This window comes from Podarcis pityusensis, assembly GCF_964106645.2.
Source record: "Podarcis pityusensis genome assembly, chromosome: Z".
In the NCBI taxonomy this organism is placed as follows: Eukaryota; Metazoa; Chordata; class Lepidosauria; order Squamata; family Lacertidae; genus Podarcis; species Podarcis pityusensis.
This window is the reverse complement of record NC_138044.1, coordinates 21,999,870-22,026,722: the sequence shown is the minus strand read 5'-3', so window position 1 is coordinate 22,026,722 and position 26,853 is coordinate 21,999,870. Positions and strand designations below refer to the sequence as shown.

The 26,853-nt window shown below is 45.5% G+C and overlaps 2 protein-coding genes across 2 annotated transcripts in view; one reads left to right on the top strand and one right to left on the bottom strand.

Moving 5' to 3' along the window:
- Positions 1–26,853, top strand: part of LOC308468029 (uncharacterized protein) — a 75,239-nt gene that overhangs the window by 36,291 nt on the left and 12,095 nt on the right. The window lies entirely within an intron of this gene.
- LOC308468045 (uncharacterized protein) overlaps positions 459–26,853 on the bottom strand; it is a 53,686-nt gene continuing 27,291 nt past the window's right edge. Inside the window, exons 2-10 of the mRNA XM_080989990.1 lie at positions 4,608–4,690; positions 3,752–3,792; positions 3,429–3,545; positions 3,108–3,187; positions 2,511–2,613; positions 2,037–2,120; positions 1,563–1,667; positions 1,204–1,267; positions 459–794 (exon numbers count right to left, since the gene is read on the bottom strand). Of these exons, the coding sequence (XP_080846116.1) occupies positions 739–794; positions 1,204–1,267; positions 1,563–1,667; positions 2,037–2,120; positions 2,511–2,613; positions 3,108–3,187; positions 3,429–3,545; positions 3,752–3,784 (642 nt within the window). The 5' untranslated portion in view covers positions 3,785–3,792; positions 4,608–4,690 and the 3' untranslated portion in view covers positions 459–738. The remainder of the gene's footprint in view (positions 795–1,203; positions 1,268–1,562; positions 1,668–2,036; positions 2,121–2,510; positions 2,614–3,107; positions 3,188–3,428; positions 3,546–3,751; positions 3,793–4,607; positions 4,691–26,853) is intronic.

The window sequence follows — 26,853 nt, the reverse complement described above, 5'->3', positions numbered from 1 at the left end:
ACTGATGAGGAAGTCTGCACCTGCTGACTTTAAAAAGGGCAGACTCTTCCCATCAAAGCTTCGCAATGTGCTCTGCCACCTGCCCTCCTGCGGCTCCTGACCATTCTGCTTCAGCCCGCAACTCCTGTCCAGGTGGCATCATTGTGGAACAGCGTTCTGCTGCTCATACGGAGAGGAAAGACAATTCAAGTTGGTACACATGATGAAGATCAGGATACTCCATGCTTTCTTTTTTATAAAAAGTCAAAGCAGCAACTAGGGAGGCAGCTTCAGTGGTGGTCGGGGGGGTTTGACCCTTCCCTCCCAAACCTTTTACTTGATCTAAATCGCCCTCAGAAGTTGCCATCAGTGTCTCTTTCCTCCCCCCACCCCAGAAAGAAACCTCTAAGCCACAGCACAGGGGTGCAAGTAAAGTGATGGAACAGAAATCACAAAGACAAATGTAAGCTCAGAATTGCTCAAAATTCAATTTTTATTTAAAGTGGGAAATACCCTCAGATAATGGCAAATGCCCTCAGATCATAACAAATGCCCATAGATAATAGTAAGTGCCCTCAGATAATGGCAAATGCCCTCAGATAATGACAAACACCCTCAGATAATGACAAACACCCTCAGATAATGACAAACACCCTCAGATAATGACAAACACCCTCAGATAATGGCAAATGTCTTCAGATAACACCAGACAATGATTCCTTCTTCACCACACACATCAATCTGGTTTGGGAAGAGGATTCAGTACGCCTCATTCAGTGGTGGGAACACATCCTGAATCACAGCCTGGACGTCCGCTGGATGGAAAAGAAGATAAGAAAAGTGAGCCTTCCTTACAACCAGGCCCAGACTTATCACCGGGCATTCTTAGACAGGTAATGCCCCCTCCCATGCCCTGGCAAAGCCCAGTGGGGCTGCTACCCACCCCAACATCACCACCCCCATTGCCAGACCATTGGGGGTCACCGGCCTCCACCACCTGGAGCCAGCATCCCCATGGCATCTGGGAACAGCTGTTCACTCTCCACCTTGCTTGGGGGCTTTGAGGCAGGGCTGGGATTTCAACCTGAGCTGCGTTACAGCAACCAGGTGTGTTACAGCAAAGAAGTGAGCCCTCCTCAGACCCCAGTTAGGCTGCCAAGATGGCTTTGGGGTGGAGAGTGAGCCCTGTGGGTTTGTTCTGTGCTTGCAGAATGGAGTACTTGCCTTCGCTGATGTTTAGGAACAGTGGAGTGAGCTCCTCGGGGAGGACCCTTATTATGACCCCAGGCTGTAGAATGAAGAAAAGTCTGAATTAGGTCCTTTTTAAACCCCAAAGCATCTACTAAACCCCACTTCCTTGCCTCCAAGGAAGCCCACCTCTGTGGGCTCTGCTGCCTAGTAGGTGGAGGCCAAAGGGCAGCACCAAAGAAGTGCACAAAAAACTACCACCTGAATAATCCTGGACACACTGGGAGACCATGTTACTTCTCTGCCCGACACCAGGTTTGGATGTCTCTTTCACTGAGATAGTCTTTTGTAAGCCACTTTGAGAAACCTCTCTGGCCCATAAAACAGATACTTACAGTCAGATGATTGTATTTCATAGCGTTGGCCAGCAGGATGGTGATACTGCTTGTAGCCAGCGCTCTTTCAAGCACATCGTCTGAATTGAAAAAATGGGCCAGCGTCTGTGGGAGGAAAAAGCACCTTAGTATCAGGGGGCTGGTTTGAGCTACAGAGGCAAGCTACCAGTTCCACTGAGGACTCTCCCCCACTATCTGAGGGAGATCCTTTGTTCAATGTTCCTGACAGCTCAAAAAGGCTATCTCCCAAGTCACTGAGCCCCAAATTTGCTTTGGCCCCCCCTGGCTGCTGCACCCAGGTGGAGACTGAAGAAAGGGCCTTGACAAGGGTGGGCCCCTGTCTGAGTGGCCTGCCCTTCCCCAGCGTGTCAGGAGACACCCATGTTCTGGGTTTGTGATGCTGCCTGATCAAGCATTTATGCCAGCAGGCTCTGTTGAAATGAAACAATACCCTCGTCCCACCAACACACTTACTTCCAAGAGGGTTCTTAGGCACTGAGCGGTTGGGTCCTCAGTCAGCAGGCGCCTCACAATTGCATGAAACAGCTGCTTGAGAGCCTGGTGGTGAAAACCATTTTCACAGAGGTGGATTCATAGATTCATGGGAGGAGATGATGTGGAAAAACATGGGGGGGGGGGTTGAGAATAGTTAGCAGATTTTTAGCTTTGGATAAGGGTGATACTAAAGCAAACTGGCAGAATAGAGACAAATGCCAGCTTCAAATGAGACTAAGAGTTTTCACTCATGGACAAATAATGAGGCAAAATTCACTTTCTGAATGGAGATGACGTTAAAAAAACCCAGTGAAACCAAAAGCATTATCTGTGTAGCTAAGCTTATGGTCTCGCTGAAAAATTAGTAAGAAATGAAATTATGTGCAAACTTTTCAGGAGATAAATTGAACCAACAGAAGTCAAGAGTAATGATCAAAGCTACAAAGAATTTACCTCCCTGTCAGGATTGCTCAGTCCAGGAATGTGAGCAATCGGAAGAAGCATCCCACGGATGATGGCCCTTTTCCGAACAACCGCATATGCTGGTCTCACGAAGCTGTCACGATGAAGCAGAAAATATGAGATTGAATTTCCCAAAGTCCTATGGATGATTTTCAGGCTTGTTGGGAACCCCACAGCCTCTAATTTTGGACCTCTCAAGCATGTACATTTAAAAGCTACACAACCCACTGAAAAACTAATCCCATGTCAGACAGCTCCCTATTGACCCATCAAGTCCCAGCTTCCGTTAAGGAAGGGGAGAGATTGAGGGAGGGGATACATCCAGCATAAAAGCCACCCATGATTTTTCTTTTCTTTTTTAGAGACAGAAGCTTCCATTGCTCCATCCTGCCTACCCTATCAGCTTGTTGTCAAGCTCAAGATGGCACTCTTGGCCCATTTATTCAGTCCCTGCTATTTCCCTGTGTTTTGATTCTTCCCTCTCAGTCTAAATTGCCAGCTGCTGACAGCCCTTTCCTCAAGCAGCTCACAAACACCCCACTTTGCCATTTCTAATTCCCAATTGCCCAAACAATGCTAACAACATACGTGAGGCAGATGACGTCATTCATTCCCCTTTTCAATACTTTGAAGGGGACCGGAAACATGTACCATCTCTCCATGATGTCCTGAGAAGAGTTCAAAGAGCAGAAGAGCAAAGTTAGTTCCCCATGGAATTCAGGGGGGCTGCTCCAGCCCCAGACTCAGGGGTTGACTTCAATTGCAATTGGAATGCCTGTCCCAAATGCCTGCAAATTCTTCTTCTTTGCCAGACCCAGAAACTTCCTTTTCACAGACCATTCCCCAAACCCCACCCCCATCCCTTCTGCCCACCTCCCCACTGGATTTCTCATCCTGAACCTCACTTACCAAAATGACCTTGGTCACAGGATCTTTCTGATACACCACGGCATCAGGAGCCACATTACGGGTTTGATCACATGTGAAGTGCACACAAAAGAGGAAAAAATAATCCCTGGCCAGATCCTGAAAGTGGAAAAAGTCAGGTTTTTAATCAGGAATGGACTTTCTCAACCTCACACCTGTGAAAGCCATGGGGGGGGGAGGGATTGCTCCTGGATCCCAGGAGACAAACATCAAAACCGGCATTTTCCTGGGCTAGTGGGTGGGGGGAGGCAAGGGGGGGGGACTGTGCTGAGGGGGGTCTTGTACCTGCTCCCACAGATACTAACCTGGAGAGCGGTTTCAATTGCCTCTTCCAGCATTTCTGCAACTGAAAGAGGAGAAAAGGATGTGAAGGAAGGTTCACCCATCTATTTACATCTCATGCATCAATTTCTTACTAAACCTCTTGCCACCACTCTTAGGCCTCTTCAGAAGACCCCTTCAGATGACCCTCTCTGCTCCCCGTCTCCATCCCCCCATTCCCTCACATCTCCACTTCACTTTGGCCAAGCCCCCACCTCCTTCCCTCTCTCCTGCTTGTCTCTCTTTTCTTTCTTTAATGTGTTGTGGCTTTATTCTGCACTTTAAGGCTAGTGGTGTATAAAATGGCATGTGGAGTGGAGAGACTGGAGAGAGAGGGGCTTCTTGTCATGTCCAATGGGGTCATACGGTGAAACTGGTGAGTGGAAGATTACAAGCAGACCAGAGAAAGGACTTTTCCACACAGCATTGCATTGCTGAAGGATGGAACTCCCTGCCACTAGATAAGGGGATGGCTGCCATATGGGACAGAAAGAGAAATTTGTGGCAAATAAGGCCATTGGCAGCTAAATATTTCCCCCAGGAAAAGAGACAGCATGTTTTTCAATAGAACCAGTTGTTGGGGATCACGGTTCCTGTTGTGGACTTTGCCCTAAATATCTGGTTGGCCACTAGGGGAACACACTGCTGGACTAGAAGGGCCATTAATTTGCTATTGCATGGCTCTTACAAAGAAGCCTGAGCATCAGCCACCTTCTTATAAGGCTCCTTGCTCTCATCCTGACCTCTCCACAAAACAAGACACCTCCCCAACAGCACCTTCACCTAACCTCCCTTCCTAGGCAGATCTACTACAACGACACATGCACCACTTTCACATACTTGTAGAAGAGATCCTTAAAGGGGTGACCTTAAAGGAATGACCTCTGCAATCGCAAGACAGTAGGCTTTGCGGGTGGTTAAAGCTAGAAGAGATGGGGGAGAGGTGAGAATGAGACCCAGAGCCAGAAATATTGTGTCGAGAATTGTCCCCTGTGGAGACCACAAAACCACTGCAGAATAGCCCAAACAGAAAAAATGTGCAGCCTTCTCTGTTTCAAACTATTGGATGGCAGTTCAGTGAAATGGCCTCTAGCATTTCCAACACATCAGCATCTCTGGAGAGGGGCTGCTAAAGCCTCCACTCTCCACTGATTCAATGAAGGCACAGTGATGGTCCCCCAAATCTTGGCCAAAGCCACATTCATCAACTGCCCCTCAAGGTTCAATTTTGCTCAGTAGCCACACAATGAAACCACTTGCACCATTACAGCTTGCACCATAAAAAATCCGCCAGCAAGGTTTGATTTTACTCAATAGCAACACAGTGAAACAGTTTCCACCATCACAGCTTGCACCAATTTTTTTTAAAAAAAACAAACCATCCAGAAACAAACCACTCTATGGATATAAGAAACATAATGACCAATATAGAATATATAGAAAGTGATACTGTACACACACACACACACACACACACACAATTATTAGCAATTGAATGTTATTTGCACATGCACTCATAAGTAGCATTATCAAAGCAATGAGGGGCTGCTACAGCCTCCACTCTCCACTGATTCAATGAAGGCACAATGAAAGCCCCCCCCCCCCCAAATCTTGGCCAAAGCCACATTCATCAACTGCCCATCAAGGTTCAATTTTGCTCAGTAGCAACACAGTGAAACAGCTCAGCAGCAATACAGTGAAACCGCTTGCACCATTACAGCTTGCACCATGAAAACCCCCCATCAAGGTTTGATTTTACTCAATAGCAACACAGTGAAACAGTTTGCACCATTACAGCTTGCACCATGAAAACCCCCCATCAAGGTTTGATTTTACTCAATAGCAACACAGTGAAACAGTTTGCACCACCACAGCTTGTACCATTTAAAAAAAACGCAGACACAAATCACTCTTTTTAATAATATACAAAACTTAGTGGAAACGGAAAATGAAATGATATCATGACCAATATAGGATTTACACAGAAAATAGAAAATTAAGCCTATAGAAATTTATACAAGATTAGAAATACATATATAATTAAATTGAATATGATTTGGATTTGTACCAATAAGTGGCAAGGTAAAAGGTAGAGGTAAAGGACCCCTGGCCAGTTAAGTCCCGTCAAAGACGACTAGCACTATCAAAGTAATTAAAGTAAATATAACTCCCATCTGCCCACCCCACCTCCCCAAGCCCATCTAGTTGGGAAATGAATTAAAGTCCCTAACAAAAATGGGGGGAAACCAACAACCCATTCTTACTTACCGCAAGGCAATGATCCAAGCCTCACAGCACACCAGACAAAGTGAAGCAGATATAGCAAGCAAGGAAGGAAGAAACCAACCAACCACACCTCCAGAAAATCACACCCCCAAAAGAACCACCTACATCAGTGACGTGACTGAGGCATGTGTCCTTCCAGGCAAAGCAGAGGAGTAAACTTCAGTCCTACCGTATCTACAATTTCCTGGGCTTTGACATACATCCAGTCAGCTTTGAACTTGTTTTTCAAAACAAAATGAGCTCACTCATTTGTTTAGATGGAATGGCAGCGTTTACTGCCCCTCTAATCAAGAAGCCAAGGTCTCCAGCAGCCTTATCAAAAACTAGAAATATGCGTACTAAGTTCCAAGGAACATCTGCAGATGAAACACAAGCTTGCCCTAGTACTGTGCTGTTTAGATTCATCATGGCTACTTTAAAGTGCACAGTACAGCAAACCTTCCAAGTTTAGGAGAAGGCCTGTAGATCAGTTGTGCATGCTTGGCATGCAGAAGGCCCCAAGTTCACTTCCCAGTGGCATCTCCAGGAAGGGCTGGGGAAGAAATAAAAAACCGCGCAGCTTCTAGTTTTATAGTCCTGTTTCATCGTTTATCCTAATAACAATAAACCTTCTCCCAAGACATGCACAGTATAGAAGAGTCTTTCTATATAAGAACACAAGTACAAAAATCCTGAATATAAAAGGAAGGACATTTCAATAGTGAAAAGGTGACTTTTCTTCTCTTTTCTTCTTTTTAACTTTCGTGCACCAAACTATACTCAACCTAGGAAAAAAGGGGGAATCAGTGTGTTTTTCTATGGTTGCCACAGGCACACAGTGGGGGTGGGGAGGCTGAGGGGTTTGTGCACCCAACTGCCTCTCCCCTGAGATAGGGAGACACCTACCTTCCAACATATTACTTCCCTTGATCTGAACACTATACTTCTGTTGAGGCAGCCTACAATAGCATTAGTTTTTTTTGCTGCTGCATCACACTGTAGACTCATGTTAAGCTTGTGATCCACGAAAACCCCTAGATCCTTTTCACATGTACTGCTAGTAAGCCAGGTGTCCCCCATCCTCTATTTATGCATCTGGTTCTTCCTGCCTAAGTGCAGAACCTTGCATTTGTCCCTACTGAAATTCATTTTGTTCGCTTGTACCTAGTTCTCCAGTCTGTTAAGGTCATTTTGAATTCTGATTCTGCCTCTGCTGAATTAGCTACCCCTCCCAGTTTGACATCATCTGCAAATTTGATGAGCATCTCCTCAATTCCTTCATCAAAGTCATTTATAAAGACATTGAACAACAACGGGTTCATTTTCCAGAATGATGAGGAACCATCAATGAGTACTCTTTGGGTTCAGTCAGTCAACCAGCTACAAATCCACCTTACAGTTGCCTCGTTCAACCCACATTTTACCAGCTTCCTCGTGAGAATATCATGGGGGACTTTGTCAAAAGCCTTACTGAAGTCAAGATACACTATGTTCACAGCATTTCCCTGATCCACCACGTTTGTAATTCCATCAACAAAAGAAATCAGATTGGTCTGGCATGACTCCTTCTGCAGCCACACCAGTTTCTTAGATGCTGCCCACTTTTCTTTCTTGTTTTTCTTTCTTGTTTTATTATTTACACCCCAGCCAATCTGGGTAGCTTGCAACATATATAAAAACATAATACAGTCATATCTCATGTTACGTCCGCTTCATGTTACATTCTTTCAGGTTACGTCCCGTGGCGACCTGGAAGTACCGGAAAGGGTTACTTCCAGGTTTCGCCACTTGTGCATGTGCAGAAGCACAAAATGACGTCACGCGCATGCGCAGAAGCAGCAAATCGCGACCCGGGCGTGCGCAGATGCGCCGCTGCGGGTTGTGCTCTTTTCATGTTGCGAACGGGCCTCTGGAACAGATCTAGTTTGCATCCAGAGGTACCACTGTAAAACATTAAAACACGTCCCTATGCAGCGCTGCCTTCAGATGTCTTTTAAAGGTTGCTTATCTGCTTGGCTTGGGGGTCACAAACCTCCATATCCTCCAACGTTTCTCTCATGAAAATAGGGACATCCCAAGGAAAAGCAGGACATTCCCGGATCAAATCAGAAACCTGGACGGCCTCTGTAAATCTGGGGCTGTCCCTGGAAAATAGGGACACCTGGAGGCTCTGAAGACATAGCAATAAGAGAGGTGGCTGTCAGGTGGGGAGCAAAGGGCTTGCACAGTGGAGAAGAGCAGATGGATGGAGGAGGCAGCGATGACACAAGCTGCAGCGGGCAGATCTGCCACCCCTCCCAGGCGGTCCAGATCCAGCATCCACAGCAGATTCTTCCACTCTACTTCATGCAAAGGCCGGCTCAGGGATCACATACCCTCCAACATTTTTCCAATGAGAATAGGGACATACATGACCCGGAAGCTGTACGCCAGCTCCCTCGGCCAATAAAATGAGATGAGCGCCTTAACTCCAGAGTCGGTCATGACTGGACCTAATGGTCGGGGGTCCCTGTACCTTTAAGGATTAGGATCAAATCAGAAACCGGGACAGCTTCTCTAATTCAGGACACCTGGATGGTCTGCTGTGGACCAGGCAGGAGGAAAAGGTTCTGTTAACAATGATGCCTCTGGAAGGGTCTCCACCCTGCAACAACTCACCAAACACTTGCGGGGGGGGGAACCCACTCATGTTTGGGGTGGGCCCTTAGAAGCCTACAGAGATCAGGAGAAAATCCTCAGAGCTGGAAATTTGACAGCACTAATGCAAGAGAGTATTATATAGTCAAGAAGCTTCATACAATATGCAACATAAACTACAACAAAGCTTTGGAACTTTAGAAGCCACAGTGAGGAACTTTAGAAGCCACAGAAGCAGGCGACATGGCCTACGAAGTTGGAAAACAGCCTTGCACTCTGCAGAAACACCTGCATCTCTCCCCCACCCCCCGGAACGCAATTTCAGAGGAAAGATAAGATATGCCTGACTGACTTTGGGTAATGTCCTTGAAGCAGAATTGCAAAGAAATCCAGCAACTTATCTTCCTTTTTTCTGGACAAGAAAAAGAGATAAATCTAGCAGGAACCCTTTACAAGACCAAACTGAAAACAACATGGTAGCTTCCCTAAAACTTACTAATGAGGAAGAGATAGAAAACAACATTGCTCTCCATAATGAATTTGGTTCCAACGGAGGGGCAGATCACAGATATTAGGGAACACCTGGCTGCCATCACAGAAACTGCAAACCCTACCACAGTACCATATTTTTCCGTGTGTAAGACAACCCTCTTTTTTTGAACCCCAAATTAAGAAATAAATATTTCTTGAGTTGTTCAGCTTTTTTTTGCAGAGGTTGCTCAAAATTGTTGAGCTTCTTAGAGGGGAGGTCGCTGCCACCAATCACTCACCTGCCCTAATGTTTAAGACAACCCCCAATTTTTGCCTTTAAATAAAGAAAGCAAGAAAGCAAAAGACATTGTCTTATACAGTGGTACCTCGGGTTAAGAACTTAATTCGTTCAGGAGGTCCGTTCTTAACCTGAAACTATTCTTAACCTGAGGTACCACTTTAGGTAATGGGGCCTCCTGCTGCTGTTGTGCGATTTCTGTTCTCATCCTGAGGTAAAGTTCTTAACCCGAGGTACTATTTCTGGGTTAATGGAGTATGTAACCTGAAGCATCTGTAACCCGAGGTACCACTGTACAACAATTGTAAATACATTAATCAGCCAGAAGTATGAAAGACAGATCAGTCTCTTCAATCTCACTCCAACTTGCTTTTGCTGAATCACATGCCTGCTACTTTTTGTGTGAAGACAAGTCTAGCCTAATGCTTCTAACATGTAGTTAAGCTGTTTTCTTTTTTGTATGTGATATATTCAGTTTTCACTTGGTTCCCCTTTTTTTGGTTGACATGTTACTTGAATTATAAATGTTACGACTAAGCAATGTTTAAGAACACCTTGCTATTGGTTACACCTGTAACAATGTTTGTAGTTTTCATCTTCCCTTTCCACTCTGATGTGACAGGGGAGAGGCTTGAAAATGAGGTTGCTAAAACAGCAATCTTACTGCATGAGTAGTTACATTGCCCTGTGAATTCCTTTTTCTGGAATCCAGATTTCATTTCTTTTCTCTTTCACTTCTTTTTCTATATTCCTTTAATTATTATTATTTTCAACCATGGGTTACTAATGCCAGGCCTAACTAAATTTCTTATTAGAGCAATGGTAGTATTAAAATTTATTACTCTTAATGTGAAAGGTGAGGGGGATATGATAAGAGCATCAGGCTATTGCAAATATGTGACAGAAAAGCAACCCCATATTTTCTTCCAGCGTAAAGTACACAAAGTAAATCAACAAATATCTTTATTAAAACATAAGTGGTTTGACACTCAGTACATTGCATCAGGAAGAGCAAAGTTGGGGGGGGGCTTTATGTTTATAATTCTGAGTTCAGATTTAAATTTTCAAGTACTCAAAACACTTAACGATCTCAGGGGTCGTGCTTTTGTATCAGCTATATTTGATATATATATATATGCCCCTAATAATGGACAAAATAGTAGTAGTAGTAATAATAATAATAATAATAATAATAATTTATTTATATCTCACCCAGCTGGCTTCCCCAGCTACTCTGGGCGACTTCCAAAAAAGAAATCTTATAAATCAGTGTTTTACCCCTTTTACTCATTTGCTCAAGGGAGGGGGGAAATGGCAGTGCTGGATTATACCCTGTGGAGGACCCTAGGCATTCAAAATCTTGGGGAGGGGGAATCGCAAATTATCTCCTAATAAGTTTTTGTAATTTTCTTTCAAGATCAAATCAGCATTACTTTGATCCGATGTCACTGGGCCCTTAAAAGGGATGGGGTCCATAGGCTGGTGCCTATTCTGCCTATTTTGTAATCTGGCACTGGGGAATGGGGACTTCATTTGAAATGTTTGTAGTATTACAGGTATATTGTCTGATTTGGACTCTCCACCCAGGAAGCTTCCCTACGAAGGCTGTAGGAAGTTCTATAAGCAAATGCAGCTTTTTCAGATGTTTACTGAATAAGGTTTAACTGATGCCTGTAGTGAAATGAATCCATCAGATAAAAGTTTTGCATTTCGTTCAAACTACTATAATGCGGCTTCCTGTTCTGATTTCTTCCAGGCAACCAGTTCAGTAATACTGAGTGCAACCTTTTCTTCTATTCTCAATATTAAAATAATCGACCACACCCCTCTGGAAATCTGCTTTGATGTTCAAGAAAAGTCTGATCTTTTCCCATTGTGGGCATTTAGCCCCACCCTTCTCACCAATCAGCTCCGCAGAAAGCATGTTAAAGGGACCCCTGACCATTAAGTCTAACTTTTTACTTTGCAGGAAATGATTTAAAAGAGACCTCTACATATATACTTTTTGCAAGGCTATGAAAGATGTTATTAGGCACGCATGCATTATAGAAAATAATAACCTAAAATGCAAAACAGACTCTGAAGTAACAAAGTTGGAACTGGAAATATCTGTGCAAAAAAACCCACAAATGTAAATGAACTGCATCTTCTAGATAACCGGTATATAAGGTATTTGAATAAAAAGATGTGCTATTAGAAATAAATTGCACAATGGTCAATAACCTTGATGTGAAGCAGAAATACTTTGGGTTAGAGGTCAGGGCTCATGCCTATTGGCTAACAGGTGTCAAAAACATAAACAAAAAGCTAGAGTTCATGGCTTACATGATTTACATGATAGAAATGGAGACGTTAAGAGGTCTAATCAGTATATTCTTCAAGCGTTTGTTTCTTCTTCTTCTTCTTCTTCTTCTTCTTCTTCTTCTTCTTCTTCTTCCAAACAGCTGCCAGAGCCATTATTGCCAGGCATGGGTAACACTTAGCAGATGCCAATCTTTTATAGTGGTATAACAAATTAGAGAAGTTTAAACTAAGGTTACCAGATTTTTTCCCAATGATTCCAGGGACACTTTTCAACTTCCTACTAATTAGATGGATTTTGTCAGGGGACTGATTTGCAAATCCAGGGACTGTCCCCAGGAAACGGGGACGTCTGGTAACTTTCGTTTAAATGTCAATTAAGAGCTGCAAGGGGACAAAGCAAAATAGATTTTTGGCTTTGTGATATGGTACAATTTTATTAAATATGTCATTGACGATTCACATAATTTAAACTCACACCCAGCATGTAAAAGAATATGATTGAGTCAGTAAAATATATCTAACCTGTTTATACCTTATTATACCAATAATTAACATTAATGTCTGTTGCTCTACTCTTGTCTTCTTAGGGATGCGGGTGGCACTGTGGTCTAAACTACTGAGCCTCTTGGGCTTGCCAATCAGAAGGTTGGTGGTTCGAATCCCTGTGACAGGGTGAGCTTCCGTTGCTCTGTCCCAGCTCCTGCCAACTTAGCAGTTTGAAAGCATGCCAGTGCAAGTAGATAAATAGGTACCGCTGCGGTGGGAAGGTAAACAGTGTTTCCGTGCACTCTGGTTTCCATTATGGTGTTCCATTGTGCCAAAAGCAGCTTAGTCATGGTGGCCACATGATCCGGAAAGCTGTCTGTGGACAAATGCTGGCTCCCTCAGCCTGAAAGCAAGATGAGCACTGCAACCCCATAGTCGCATTTGACTGGACGTAATCATCCAGGGGTCCTTTACCTTTTTACCTTTACCTTTGTCTTCTTAGGAACTGTACAATGCGACCTTTATTGATACCCTTCAGTTTCTCTGTATTCAATAACTTTTTACTTTATTTTTCTTTCCTTATTCCGTATAATTTAAAGATGCACTTCTATGCATGTACAAAACAAGGTTTTTTTGATACTTTTTCCCCTCCAAAATTTTTATTAAAAACATTATTTACAAAAGGAGGAGGAGGAGGAGGAGAAGTTGAAGAAGCACACACACAGCTCAGACACTTCATGGTAGCTGCAGAGACCAGTGGATGCTGATATGGCAGAGGAAATCCATAGAAAGGGAAGGAATGCCTTCTAGTTATTTGAAATGCACTCTGCTGAGGTTCAGAAACCCTTTCCTCTCAGAAACTTCATGAGATCTGGACACCAGAAGATGCATATAGCTGAGAGAAACTTTTCTGCTCAGTGTCTGTACCCCTGCTTTGCATGTAGAAGGTCCCAGGGTTCAATCTTTGGTGACATATCCAGGTAGAAATGGGCCTGTGAGAGGCTTCAGCCTGAAATCGGGGGGGGGGGGGCTGTGCCAAATCTGTGCAAACAAGGCAGACCAACAGTCTGCCTTAGCATTTTATTTTATGTCATTATTATTATTCTTCAAACAAGCAAATATTTATATACAAGCAAATATCAAAGTGGTTTACAATAATACATGAGACCATATAATAAAAGCCATAAAAATAAAATCAGGCATCAATGAACTATTGTGGAAAGATGTATTCTTAAATGCCTGCATAAGCCTAGCAGAATATAAAACTTTTCAGCAGGCGTTTAAAAGTGTTAGCTGAAGACACCTACCGAATCTCTAGTGGCAGAGTGTTCCACAGGACTGGGTTGTTGGCACTAGAAGTTCGGTTTCTTTATATGAGCCTCATGAACAAAGGAAACTGCTAATGATACTCCTGCAGACAATCTCAGTGATCAAGCTAGACCAGGGTTGTCCAACAGGTAGATCATGGTCTACTGGTAGATCGTGGGGAGACCATGGTAGATCTCGGTAGATCTTGCCCCCCCCCCGCACTCAAAAAAAAAGAAAGGAAAAAAGCTCAAGATCTTTGGTAGATCACTGTCAGTTTTTTTTATAGTGGGAGTAGATTTCAGTCTCTTGAAAGCTGGACATGACTGCATTAGACAATGGGTTGATTGTAGTAGCCCAGTGCAGGCTATAGGTAGGACAATAGGCTATACTATAGCTGTTGAGGCTATGACACCTCAGATATGGAAATCAAAACTATGGATTAATTCCACCCCCCTTAAAAAACAAACCTACTTATATCATTATATTCCTTAACACCTCTTCCCCCACTAATTATCTGCAAACGTTTGAGGGTGTTATTTCTACTAAAATGAAAGGCAATATTGCAAGCACACCAGCAGAGGGTGGCGGAGCCTGCACAATAAGGCTTTACTGTGCAGTTTGGATTTAAAATTAACAGCACAACCCTATGCAAGTTACTCAGAGATTCCACTGAGTTCAATAGAGGTTACTCCCATGTAAGTGCAGTGCTTCTTTTTCTAGAGAAAAAGGTGCCAGAACGCTCCTCTTTCAGGAGACCCACCCCAGAGCCTAAAGAAGATCTCTTTGGGCTGGGGGTCTCCTTGCTAGCCAGAGGCTTATTGAGGCTGCTCAGCTGAGGTGAGGGAAGCCCTCCATGCCTCAGCTGAGCAGCTTAACGAGTGCCCCTCCCACCTTTCTGTGAGCCAGAACTGCATGGTAGCTTGCAAAGCTGAGCTGCAGTTTTCCCGCGCATCAGTTGCTAGCTGGGAGGTTGAAGAGCTTCAGCAAAGCTCAACTGTGCCTCCGGTGTACGAAGGGACCCGCTCCGGAGCGCATAGGCTCTGGGGAGAGAGAGTTTCCTCGTGAACCGGAGGCACAGCAGGTCAGGTCTTTCCCCCACAAGAAAACTACAGATAATTTTTTTTCCTTTTAAAAGAATGATCAATTATATAATTATATTACATGCGTAGAACTTTGAGAATTATACGGAATAAGGAAAGAAAAATAAAGCAAAAAGTTATTGTATACAGAGAAACTGAAGGGTCCTGATAAAGGTCGTATTGTACAGTTCCTAAGAAGACAAGAGTAGAGCAGCAGACATTGAAGTCAGTTACTGGTATACAGAGAAAAGGAGGGCAGGAGGGAGAATTCACAGGTTAGTCAGATGTATTTTACTGGATCAACCATATTCTTTTAAATGCTGGGTGTGGATTTAAATTGTGTGAATCATCATTGACATACTTAATAAAATCGGACCATGTCACAAAAAATATCTCTTTTTCTTTGTCTTTTTGCAACTCATAATTGACATGTAAGCTTTTCGAAGGAAAAAGGTAAAAGGCAAATCCAGCTGATTTTAAATGGATCCTCCTGAATTCATACGATTTTTTCATTCAAATTAAATAAAACCACCATGATACTGTAGACCATGTCTTAGTCTGTAGGCAGCATCAAAAAAATCATGCATCCACTGTTTCATGGGGCCACAATGGCGTAAAAACATGGTTAAAAAACACAGATCCCCATGGATCCTCATGATTTTTGCACTAGATCAGCCCAAAGTCACCATCAGGTCAAACATCATGGCCATGGGCACAGCATGCACCACAAAAATCATGGATCCAAAGCTTCCTGGTGGCACCGTGGCACAAAAACGTGGTCCTCAAAGTACGGATCCTCATGGATCCTCACACGTTTTGCATTGGGCCACCCCCAATTAACCGTCAAATCAGAAGTCATAGCCAGGTGCACAGCCTGCACCACAAAAACCTTGGATTCACGGCTTCCTGGTCATACCATGGCCCAATAATGTGGTTTCGAAGCATGAATCCTTATGGATACACTTTTCGCATTGGGCCACCACAAACTCATCGTCAAATCACACATCATAGCCAGGGGCACAGCCTGCACCAAATAAACCCCGTATCCACGGTTTCCTGGCAACAACATGACCAAAAAACGTGGTTTTGAAGCACGGATCCTCATGGATCCTCATGCTTCTTGCATTCGGCCACCCCAAGCTCAGTGTCAAATCACATATCATGCCCATGGGCACAGCCTGCACCACTAAAAACTCGAATCCATAGCTTCCTGGCCACTTCATAGCCCAAAAATGTGGTTCTGAAGCACGGAACCTCATGGATAGTCACACTTTTTGCACGGGCCACCCCATGAGGAGATTTCACCCCTCCCATATCCAAGAATCTGCTGATGTGCTCTGCTGATTCTCCAGAGAGGAGGGGGCGGTTTCTGCGCTCTACTTATTCCGCTCCAGCACCACATCAAAGAGTCTGTCAGTGTGTCGGAGAGAGAGAGACTGAGTGTTAGAGATCGTGTGTATAGATAAGATTGCTGCTAAGAGCAGCTGCAGACACTCAGTGCAGTTCAGCATTCATTTTAGTTTAGACCTCATTTAGCTCTGTATATAGTTGTGTATAATAGCTGTAGATAGAATAAAAGAAGATATTCTACAGAGCTGCTCTCCGAGTCATTTATACTCTGCTATATTCTGCTGTGCGACGACTGTCTTGTGGAAGTGAATCCGGTGCTCACAACTCTAAGCTGTGAGTCCACAGCACTTTGACCTGTTCTGGTCTCTGGAAGTGCTACCCTGCTTGCCTAGCCCAGTCGGGGCTGAAGTGGATGAGTCCAGTTGGTGGCACTGGCTCAAGGGCGATGCTGACACCCCAAACACACCATCAAATCACACATCATAGCCAGGGGCAAAGTCTGCAACACAAAAAACTATGATCCACGGCTTCCCGGCCACTCCATGGTCCCAAAACGTGGTTTCGAAGCACGGATCCTCACGCTTTTTGCATTGGCCCACCCCAATCTCACCGTCAATTAACACGTCATAGCCAGGGGCACAGCCTGCACCGCAAAAATCTAGGATCCACAGCTTCTCGGCCACTCCATGGCCCAATAACGTGGTTTTGAAGCACGAATCCTCATGGATCCTCACACTTTTTGCATGGGCTACCCCAAACACACCATCAAATTATACAACATATCCAGGGGCACAGCCTGCACCACAAAAAACTATGATCCATGGCTTCCTGGTCATACAATGGCTCAAAAACATGGTTCTGAAGCATGGATCCTCGTGTATATTCACACTTTTCACATTCAGCCACCACAAACTCACTGTCAAATCACATGTCATATCCAGGGGCACAGCCTGCATCACAAAAATATAGGATCCATGACTTCCTGGCCACTTCATGGACCAAAAACATGGTTTCGAAGCACAGATCCTCATGGATCCTCACGCTTTTTGCATGGGCCACTCCAAACACACCGTCAAATTATACATCATAGCCAGGGGCACAGCCTGCACCACAAAAATCTAGGATCCACAGCTTCCTGGTCATACTGTGGCCCAAAAACATGGTTCTGAAGCATGGATCCTCATGGATCCTTGCACTTTATGCTTTGAGCTACCCCAAACTCACCATCAAATTACACATTATAGCCAGGGGCGCAGCCTGCACCACAAAAATCATGAGTTGCACTACAAAAATCACAAAAATGCCCTTACCAGCACTGTTAATGTCACCACTGGAACATTATTACAGTGGTACCTCAGGTTAAGAACTTAATTTGTTCTGGTGGTCCACTCTTAACCTGAAACTGTTCTTAACCTGAAGCACCACTTTAGCTAATGGGGCCTCCCACTGCTTACATACTGTCAACTAATATCCAGATTCAAGAAAGACTGTATGGGAAACTGTTAAATCAGTGAAAAAACAGAATTTGAGTACATCATAACAGAGTTCTACCTTTTGGGTAAAATTTATAAACTATTACTCAGATATGACACCGAGCCCCAACAAGCAAAACCTTATATGACAAAATGGATGCAAAAAATTTAAGAGCAGTTTACAGTGGAACAATGAGAACAATTATGAATAAAGGAATAAAATTCACTGCAAGTTAAGCCCTAAAACAAAATTGGTACACTGGAACCTCGGGTTGTGGACGTAACCCGTGATGGAGGCACGTCCACAACCCACAGCGTTCGCATCCTGAAGCGCTGCGTATGCGCAGGTGCCGGCACAATTTGGCGCTTCTGCGGATGCACAAACTGCAAAACCTGAAAGTAACCCGTTCCGGTACTTCTGGGTTTCCCGCGGTCCACAACCTGAAAACATGTAACCTGAAGCGGCCGTAACATGAGGTATGACTGTACAAAAATGTTCTTTCAATGTTATATAACTTTGAAAGATATACATAAGATGAATAATGAAATGAATGGACATTGCTGGAAATGTCATAAACCGTAAGGAACCTTCTTCCATTTATGGTGGACCTGTGAAAAGACCAAAACATTTTGGAGGAAAGTTCATTTTGAAATGAAAAAATGTAAAAAAACCCCCAAAATTTGCATTGGACCCCAAAACTATGCCGTTGGGAATGACTCTTTCAGCTACTGTATTGTGAAATCATCAGTGGAACTATTTAGTTATATGACCACAGCAGTCAGAGTGGTGTTGGCTAACATATGAAAATCTGACATATGTCTTGAAATAGATGCATGGAAAGAGAAACTATCAGAATATGCAGTAATGGCAAAACTCGCCAATTTAGTAAATAATAGACTCATGGAGGAACATAAAAAAACTTGGAATCTTTATAATTTGTATACAGCTTAACAAAACTGTAACAATATGAACATCTGTATGGATTTGTATAATAGACCTTAGGTTACAAAAATATTTCCTGTTTAAAAATAGAAGCTTTGTGTGTATATGATAAAGAAAGAAAGATATAGTAGAAGAAATCTTGTCTTGTCCGGTGTATAAGATGACTTTTAAACCCCGGAAAAGAGGTTAAAAAGTCAGGGGTCATCTTATACGCTGGGTATGGCTTCCTCCCTGCATGGAGCCCACTGCCCTCTGCTGCCTCGGAAGCTGCTGAAGCTGCCGCCGCCGCCGCAGTGGGCGGCGCGCTCTGCTTCACGGCGGGAGAAAGCCGCCCAGTGATGCTAAGCAGGCTTTGCAGGGAGGCTTCCTCCTGGCGCTGAGCCCGCCGCCCGCTTCCACTGCCCGGCGAAGCTGCTGAAACATATAAGACGACCCCCAAAATTGGCGCTGCCAATTTGGGGGGGTCGTCTTATACGCCCAGTCACCTAATACACAGGAATCTACGGTATTTTGTATCATTGTGATTCAATGTTATATTTGCACCCAAAAAGGGGAACCAAATTGACCTGAAGGTGCTGCTGTGCAATGCTAGGTCAATGATTCATAAGACCACTGCCATCCCTGACATGATCGTGGATGGAGGACTTGACGTGGCATGTGTAACAGAGACTTGGTTGGATGAAGCAGATGGGCCTGCCCTAGCTGCTGCTTGTCCACCAGGTTTCTCTTACGCACAGCAACCCAGGTCATGTGTGTGGGTGGGTGGGGGGTGTTGCAGTGATTTTTAGGAAGTCACTAGCTTGCATTAGGCGTCCTACTGGGAAGACCCAGTTCTCTGAGTGCATGTTCTGGAAGTTGGGCAATAGGGGCAGTACAGGATTCCCTTTGGTGTACCAACCTCCCCACTGCACCAAGGATTCCCTTCCCGAGCTGCTTCAGGTTGTGGCAGATGTTCTCCTGGAGACACCTAGTTTGGTTGTCCTAGGGGATTTTAACATTCATGCTGACACGACCTTACAAGGGACTGCTTGGGACTTCGTGGAAAGCATGGCCTCCATGGGGCTATCCCTGAATAAGTTTGGCCCAACTCATAGTCACAGACATGCCTTAGACCTGGTGTTCACCTCTATGGATGTTGGTGATCTGACACTAAGTAAAAGCAAAACTAAAGAAGTGCCATGGTCAGATCACTTCCTGATGCTACTGGACTTCTTTGCGACCCATCCCCTCTGCAGGGAGGTGAGATCAATTTGGATGGTCCGCCCCCGCCACTTAATGGATCCAAATGGTTTCCAGAGAGTGGTAGGGGATGCTTTATCCCATGTTGATGGCCTTTCAGCTGATTGCCTGGTGGCCCACTGGAATATGGAGTTAACCAGGGCTATCAACTGTCTGGTTCCGAAGCACCCTCTCTGATTGCATGGAGCCCGGACAGCCCCGTGGTTTTCTTTGGAGCTGAGGGCAAGGAAACAATTGCTGAGAAGGCTAGAGTGCCGGTGGCAGAAAACTCATTCTGAATCAGACTGGACACAGGTTAGACCTCAACGTTGAGCCTACCAAGTGGCAATAGCGACGGTGAAGAAGACTTTCTTTACAGCCTCTATTGCGTCTGCAGACAATAGTAGCAGGAGACTCTTTCAGGTGGTTCACAATCTAACGGAACCACCTTTACCACTGGGGCCTTGTAAAGACCCCAAGATCTCCTGCAATGATTTTGCAGATAAAGTCGCTCATATTCATGCAAATTCATTATGGAGAGCTAAGTCATTTTCAATCTATTCAGACTCTCCAAGTGTCCCTAATTTCCAGGGATGTCTCTGATTTAGAAAAGCCGTCCCAGTTTCTGATTTGATCCCAGAATGTCCCACTTTTCCTCAGGATGTCCCTATTTTCAGTGGAGAAATGTTGGAGGGTATGGAGTTATGTGACCCCTGAGCCGTCTGAAGGGAATCCTGTATAGGAAAGTTTTTTAAATGTTTAATATTTTATTATGTTTTTATATATGTTGGAAGCTGCATAGAGTGGCTGAGTGAGCGGGTGGCGCTGTGGTCTAAACCACTGAGCCTCTTGGGCTTGCTGACTGGAAGGTTGGCGGTTTGAATCCACACGGCGGGGTGAGCTCCCGTTGCCCTGTCCCAGCTCCTTCCAGTTTAGCAGCTTGAAAGCATGCAGTGCAAGTAGATAAATAGGTACTACTGCGGCAGGAAGGTAAACGGAGTTTCTGTGTGCTCTGGCTTCCCTCACTGTGTTCCGTTGCACCAGAAGCAGTTTCTTCATGACCCAGAAAGCTGTCTGTGGGCAAACACCGGCTCCCTTGGCCTGAAAGGGAAAGCATCACAACCCCATAGTCGCCTTTGACTGGGCTTAACCATCCAGGGGTCCTTTACCTTTTTACCTTTATTTTAGAGTGGCTGGGGCTACACAGTAAGATGGGTGGGGTATAAATAGTAAAATTATCATTATGGAAAGGGATGCCCCTACGTTTATCAGAGAAATGTTGGAGGGTATGTCTCTTTCTCATTGGCAGGTTTTAGGGAAAATATGCTTTTTCAGTTTGGCCTTGTCCAGAGTTCCTGTTAGATTTATCTCTTTTTCTTGAAAGGAAAAAAGCAAAATAAGTTGCTGGATTATTATTTTTTGCAATTCTGTTTTACCAAAGTCAGTCAGTCATATCTTATCTTTCCCCTGCAGTTAGGTTCCGGGGAGTGGGGGAGAGATGCAGATTTTTCTGCAGAGTGCAAGGCTATTTTCCAACTTCCCAAGCCATGTCCCCTGCTTCTGTGGCTTCTAAAGTTCCTCACTCCAAACAAAGCTTTGTTGTAATTTATGTCGCATCTTGTGTGAAGATCCTTGACTATAATAGTATTACTCAGACAAGCGTTTTTAGAATGTATTTTCCTTGTATTTCTATTACAGTGGTACCTCAAGTACTTACCGTAATTCATTCCGGAGGTCCGTACTTAACCTGAAACTGTTCTTAACCTGAAGCACCACTTTAGCTAATGGGGCCTCCTGCTGCCGCCGCGCCGCTGGAGCACGATTTCTGTTCTCATCCTGAAGCAAATTTCTTAACCTGAAGCACTATTTCTGGGTTAGCAGAGTCTGTAACCTGAAGCGTATGTAACCTGAAGTGTATGTAAGCCAAGGTATTTTCTATTCTATAAAGACAGCAGTATTAATAATAATATTAATAACAACAGCAGTATCAACTACAATGCTTGCCAGCCAGTTTTAAGCATGTCCAGTGGTACCTCGGGTTAAGAACTTAATTCGTTCCGGAGGTCCGTTCTTAACCTGAAACTGTTCTTAACCTGAGGTACCACTTTAGCTAATGGGGCCTCCTGTTGCCGCTGGGCCACCGCTGCACGATTTCTGTTCTTATCCTGAGGTAAAGTTCTTAAGCCGAGGTACTACTTCTGGGTTAGTGTTTGTAACCCGAGGTACCACTGTATTCTTATTTGTGACCACATATTGTATATTCATGCATAATATTCCTGGAATCATTCATCTTATATTTTCATTCATATTTTTCATTATTAGTAATAAAATGATTGAATAGATTTTCCATATTTGACCCATTTTAGCTTCCCATCTATTAAGTAGTGGGTTGACAAAGCAGATGACACAGAGATTTCTCTAAGTGGTTCTTTATTGTAAGCTGGAACTGAACCGAACAGCAAACAGCTCAGCCGGCCTGCTTTTATAGGCAGCCGGCTGTCAATATTGTAACAATAACATTCTTTCACCTTTGGTGGACGTGCCCAAGGATTAATGCTTTTTGGGAGATGATTTATAATGAATTGAAAAAGGTATTTAAATATACCTTCTTGAAGAAACCAGAGGCCTTTCTCCTGGGCATAGTCGGCCAATCGGTGTTAAAGAAGGATAGAACTTTCTTTATGTATGCCACAACAGCAGCAAGAATACTTATTGCAAAGTATTGGAAGACACAAGACCTACCCACTCTGGAAGAATGGCAGATGAAGGTGATGGACTACATGGAATTGGCGGAAATGACTGGCAGAATCCGAGACCAGGGAGAAGAGTCGGTGGAAGAAGATTGGAAGAAATTTAAAGACTATTTACAGAAATACTGCAAAATTAATGAATGCTAGAATGATGTTGGATTGAAGTTAAGTGGTTTTTAGCTGTAATGGTATAAAAGAATATGAAAAAATGGATTTTTAACAGGTAAAAATTTAATGCTATAATATATTAAGATTAAAGATCAGGATAAAACAAAGAGGGAAAGGATTTGCTGAACTAATAAATTGAACTGGAATACAAAAAAGGGAGGTATGAGGAGGTCCGGGAAACAAGCAAATGAAAGATAAGTGATGGAAAGATTGAATTGTTTTTAACTATTTTTATTTTGTATTTTTCTTTTTTTTCTTTTTCATTTTGTAATATTGTGAAAACCCTAATAAATATCTTTAAAAAACAACAACAATATTGTAACAACAGCCCAGGGTTTCCCGCCTAAAGTAAGTGACGTGGACCTGAGTGAAAACTATATACGCTATACTCCTGGTGGCCAGGGTGAGAACTTCAATACATAACACCACTCCCCACCGGGATAAGGCAGTAGTTACAGTCATAGTGCTTCCATTACATACAGCAATACCCTTATTGGTTTCAGTAATGCACATAAGCATATTAATTGACCCTATTCACCATACAGCTTTACATGTGCAGTTTGTCCAGTGAACATAGTCTTTTAAATAAGCTGGGTGCTTGGAAACCCTGCCAGACCTCCAAGGGCCAGTACCAGAGTCTGGGTGGCTGCCTGATTCTGGCTGCAACTGTGGTGCGACCAAATGTGGCATTGAGCCCAAGTTCCCTGGCTCCACTGCTGACGAAGGAACCACCATGAGTGGACTCAGTGGACGGTCAGGCACGGCAGGGGTCTGAGTCTCTGGAGAGCCAGGCAGATCCACAGAAATGGCTTGGCTCGGCTCCATGCCCTCAGTTTGTGAGGAAGATGTAGGTGAAGCCTCGCCTTCCATTAGCGACTGCTCCAGAGCTGGGGCCACAGTTGGGGGCACAGAAGTAGTGTCCAAATCCCCAACCCTGCGCCTTTGCTGGTCTATGTGCCAGCACCACAAGTGTCCATTCTTGAGTGCCACCTGGTACGAACGGGGCCCTGTGTCTCCCACTACCGTGGCTGGCACCCAAGGAAGTCCCCCACAAAGTTCCGGGCAAAAACCTGATCCCCTGGAATAAAGGACCGTGGCGCGTTAGTACAGCCCGTGGGCTTGGCCACACCAAAGTCCGGGTGCAGCCGGTCAAGTGGAGACCGGAGGCGGTGGCCCATTAGCAGTTCGGCTGGGCTCCGCCCTGTGGCTACATGAGGGGTGATGTGCTGCACAAGTGACCCGCTCGTGCCAGTCCCTCTGTTCCAGGCGTGCCAGTGCCTCTTTTGCTGAGCACACCATTCTTTCTGCCTGCCCGTTGCTGGTGAAATGGTGCCATTAGGGCATGGTGGATGCCCAGCCCCAAGACGTACCTTTCAAAGGTGTGTGATGTGAACTGAGGTCTGTTTCTGAGACGAGGACATCAGGACACCCATGAATTGCAAACAGGCCCCACAGCACCCAGATGATGGCTTCAGTAGTGGTGGAGAGCGTCCACCACTACCATGAAGGTCCGACCATGAAAGGGGCCGGCAAGATTGATGTGTACCCTCAACCAGGGTGCCTTGGGCATCTCCCAGGTGTTGCCCTTAGCTGCCGGTAGTGCAGGTCTCGACTCTTGGCATGCTTGACAGGAGGCAACCCATGAAGTGATGGCTTCGTCCATGTTAGGCCACCAGACGTAACACCAAGCCAACACCTTCATTTTGATGATCCACGGGTGGCCGATGTGCAGAGCCTCGAGGACATGTTGACGGAGTCTTTGGGGAACCACAACTCGGTCTCCCCACAGTAGGCAGCCACGATGAGACGAGAGCTCGTGCTGTCTGGTTGCAAACAGTTGGAACTCTGATGCAAAAGACCCCTCTGGCCACCCCCTCCACCCCCAGTTGAGTACACGTTTGATGGTGTGGTCCTGGGCAGATGCGGAAGCTACATCGGCAGCTGATACTGGCGCTGCTGGGAGGAGCGATGAAGCAGGAGCCGGGTCTTCCACAAGCGCTGGAAGAGGGCAACGACTGAGAGCATCGGCTTGGCCCATTGATTTTCCAGGGCGATGGATGAGCTGGTAGGTGTAAGCTGCCAGAAAGACAGTCCATCGCAGCATGCATAGCGAGAGGACCAGTGGAGTTGGTCGATCACTGGCGAGGAGGTCCAGAAACGGCTTGTGGTCAGTGATGAGGTTGAAGGTTCTCCCATAGAGGTATTTGTGGAACCTCTTTACTCCAGCCACAAGTGCCAGTGCTTCCTTGTTGAGCCGGCTGTAATTCCTTTTGGCCGGAGACAGCGTCTGGGAGAAGTAGGTGAGCGGTGCTTCCCTACTATCTGGAAACCGGTGACTGAAGACTGTGCCGATGCCAAAGGGCGAGGCGTCGCAGGCAAGGACCAGCAGCCTGGCTTCACTGTACTGTACCAGCACACTGTCCGATGAGAGGAGGGCTTTGACTGTGTTAAAGGTCACCATTTCCCAATGATCCCAGGACCATGTTACCTTCGTGCTGAGGAGGCAGTGTAGAGGCTCGGCTAGCGTTGCTTTGTGGGGTGGGAACGTGTTATAGAAGTTCAGCAGTCCCAGGAACGCCTGCAACTCCACCTTGCTTTTTGGAATCGGGGCCTGCTGAATGGCCCGGATCTTGGATGACATGGGGTGAAGACTGGAGGCATTGATAAGGTAGCCCAGGAACTCCACCTGCAGAAAGGCGATCTGGCACTTTTCTTTTTTCAGCTTGAGCCCAGCCTCCTGGAACCTGGTCAGCACAGCGCGGATGCGCTCGAACAGCTGCTGATTTGAGTCTGCAGATACCAACACGTCATTGAAATATGGCACCACGCCCGGAAGCCCCTGCAGGAGATGCTCCATGAGGCTTTGAAAGATTCAAGGAGCCACGCTCACACCAAACTGCAGCCGGCGGCACCGGAATGCCCCTCGGTGGGTGACGATCGTCTGAGCTTCAGCGGTGGCGTCGTCGACAGGCAGTTGTTGATAGGTTTGTGCAAGGTCCAGTTTAGCGAAGACCTTGCCATCACCCAGGGAATGCAGCAGGTGGTGGACAACGGGAACTGGATAAACGTGCTGCTGAAGCGCCTTGTTGATCGTGCACGTGTAGTCTGCGCATATTCTCACCGACTCATCCGGCTTAACAGACGTGACAATGGGGGTTTCCCAACTGGCATGGTCAATTGGCTCCAAAACGCCTTGCGCAATCAGCTTGTCAAGTTGTTCATCCACCTTAGCTTTGAAAGCGAACGGAACCTGGTGTAGCTTTAGCTTGATGGGGGTGACTTGGCGATCAAGGCTAAAGGAGATGGGCGTATCAGTATACTGGCCCAAAGTGCCGTCGAAAACCTCAGCAAAGTCTTTGATTAGGTCATCAATCTCCGCGTCAGAGATGCAGTTGATGCCGGTGACTTCCAGGCTGAGGGCATCAAACTAGTCTTGCCCTAGGAAGCTAGACTGCAGGCCTTCGACCACCACCAGTCGGAGCAATCCTGAAAAATTCCTGAAAACGACCCAGAACCGGCCGACGCCTACCACGGGGATGTCGTTTCCCTGGTAGTCTCTCAAATGTATGCGGTGTGGGTTGAGTTGCCTCTTGGACAGCTTGGGCACGAGTCTTTTGATGGTGCTCCAGGATACAACGGACAAGGCAGACCCGGTGTCAATCTCCATGCCACACGGAGCTCCTTCGATGAGCACGGTGATGTGTAGCTTGCGACACGTAGGTGATTTGGTTTGGCCAATCGTGAATCCGGACAAGTAGCTGCAGTTGGTGAGGGCAAAACAGCTTCCATTGGTGGACCGGGGTGAAGACTTGGACTTGTGATACTGTGAAGGGGGCGTGTCAGATGGAGCAGATCGGCAGACTTTAGTGATGTGGTGGGAATCGCTCTCCTCCCGAGGAGGCTTGGAAAGGAAGCTGCGCTCTCCTCCCGTGGAGGCTTGGGAGGGACTCAACTGTGAGGATCGCTCTCCTCCTGTGGAGGCTTGGAAGGGGTGCAAATTCACTCCCAAGCCTCTGCAGGGATCGCTCCCCCACAGCAGCATGGGAGAGAGTTGAACATCCCCGGATGGCTGGCAGTGCACAGCTACGGCCACCCCAACACTATCTGTGGTAATTTGGGGGCGCTGGGCAAATATTTGCACCCTGGCACCACATCTGCTAAAGACAGCCCTGAGTGCTCGATGGAAAAAGGATTGAGCTTGTGCCATAGAACCCCCTACTACCCACCTAGAATCCTGAAATGCCCACCAGTGGATGGTAGGGACCAAGCTGACAACCCCTGCATTAAATGTTCACTTCCGTCTGAGACTCAGGAAACACCATGACAGGAAATGAGAT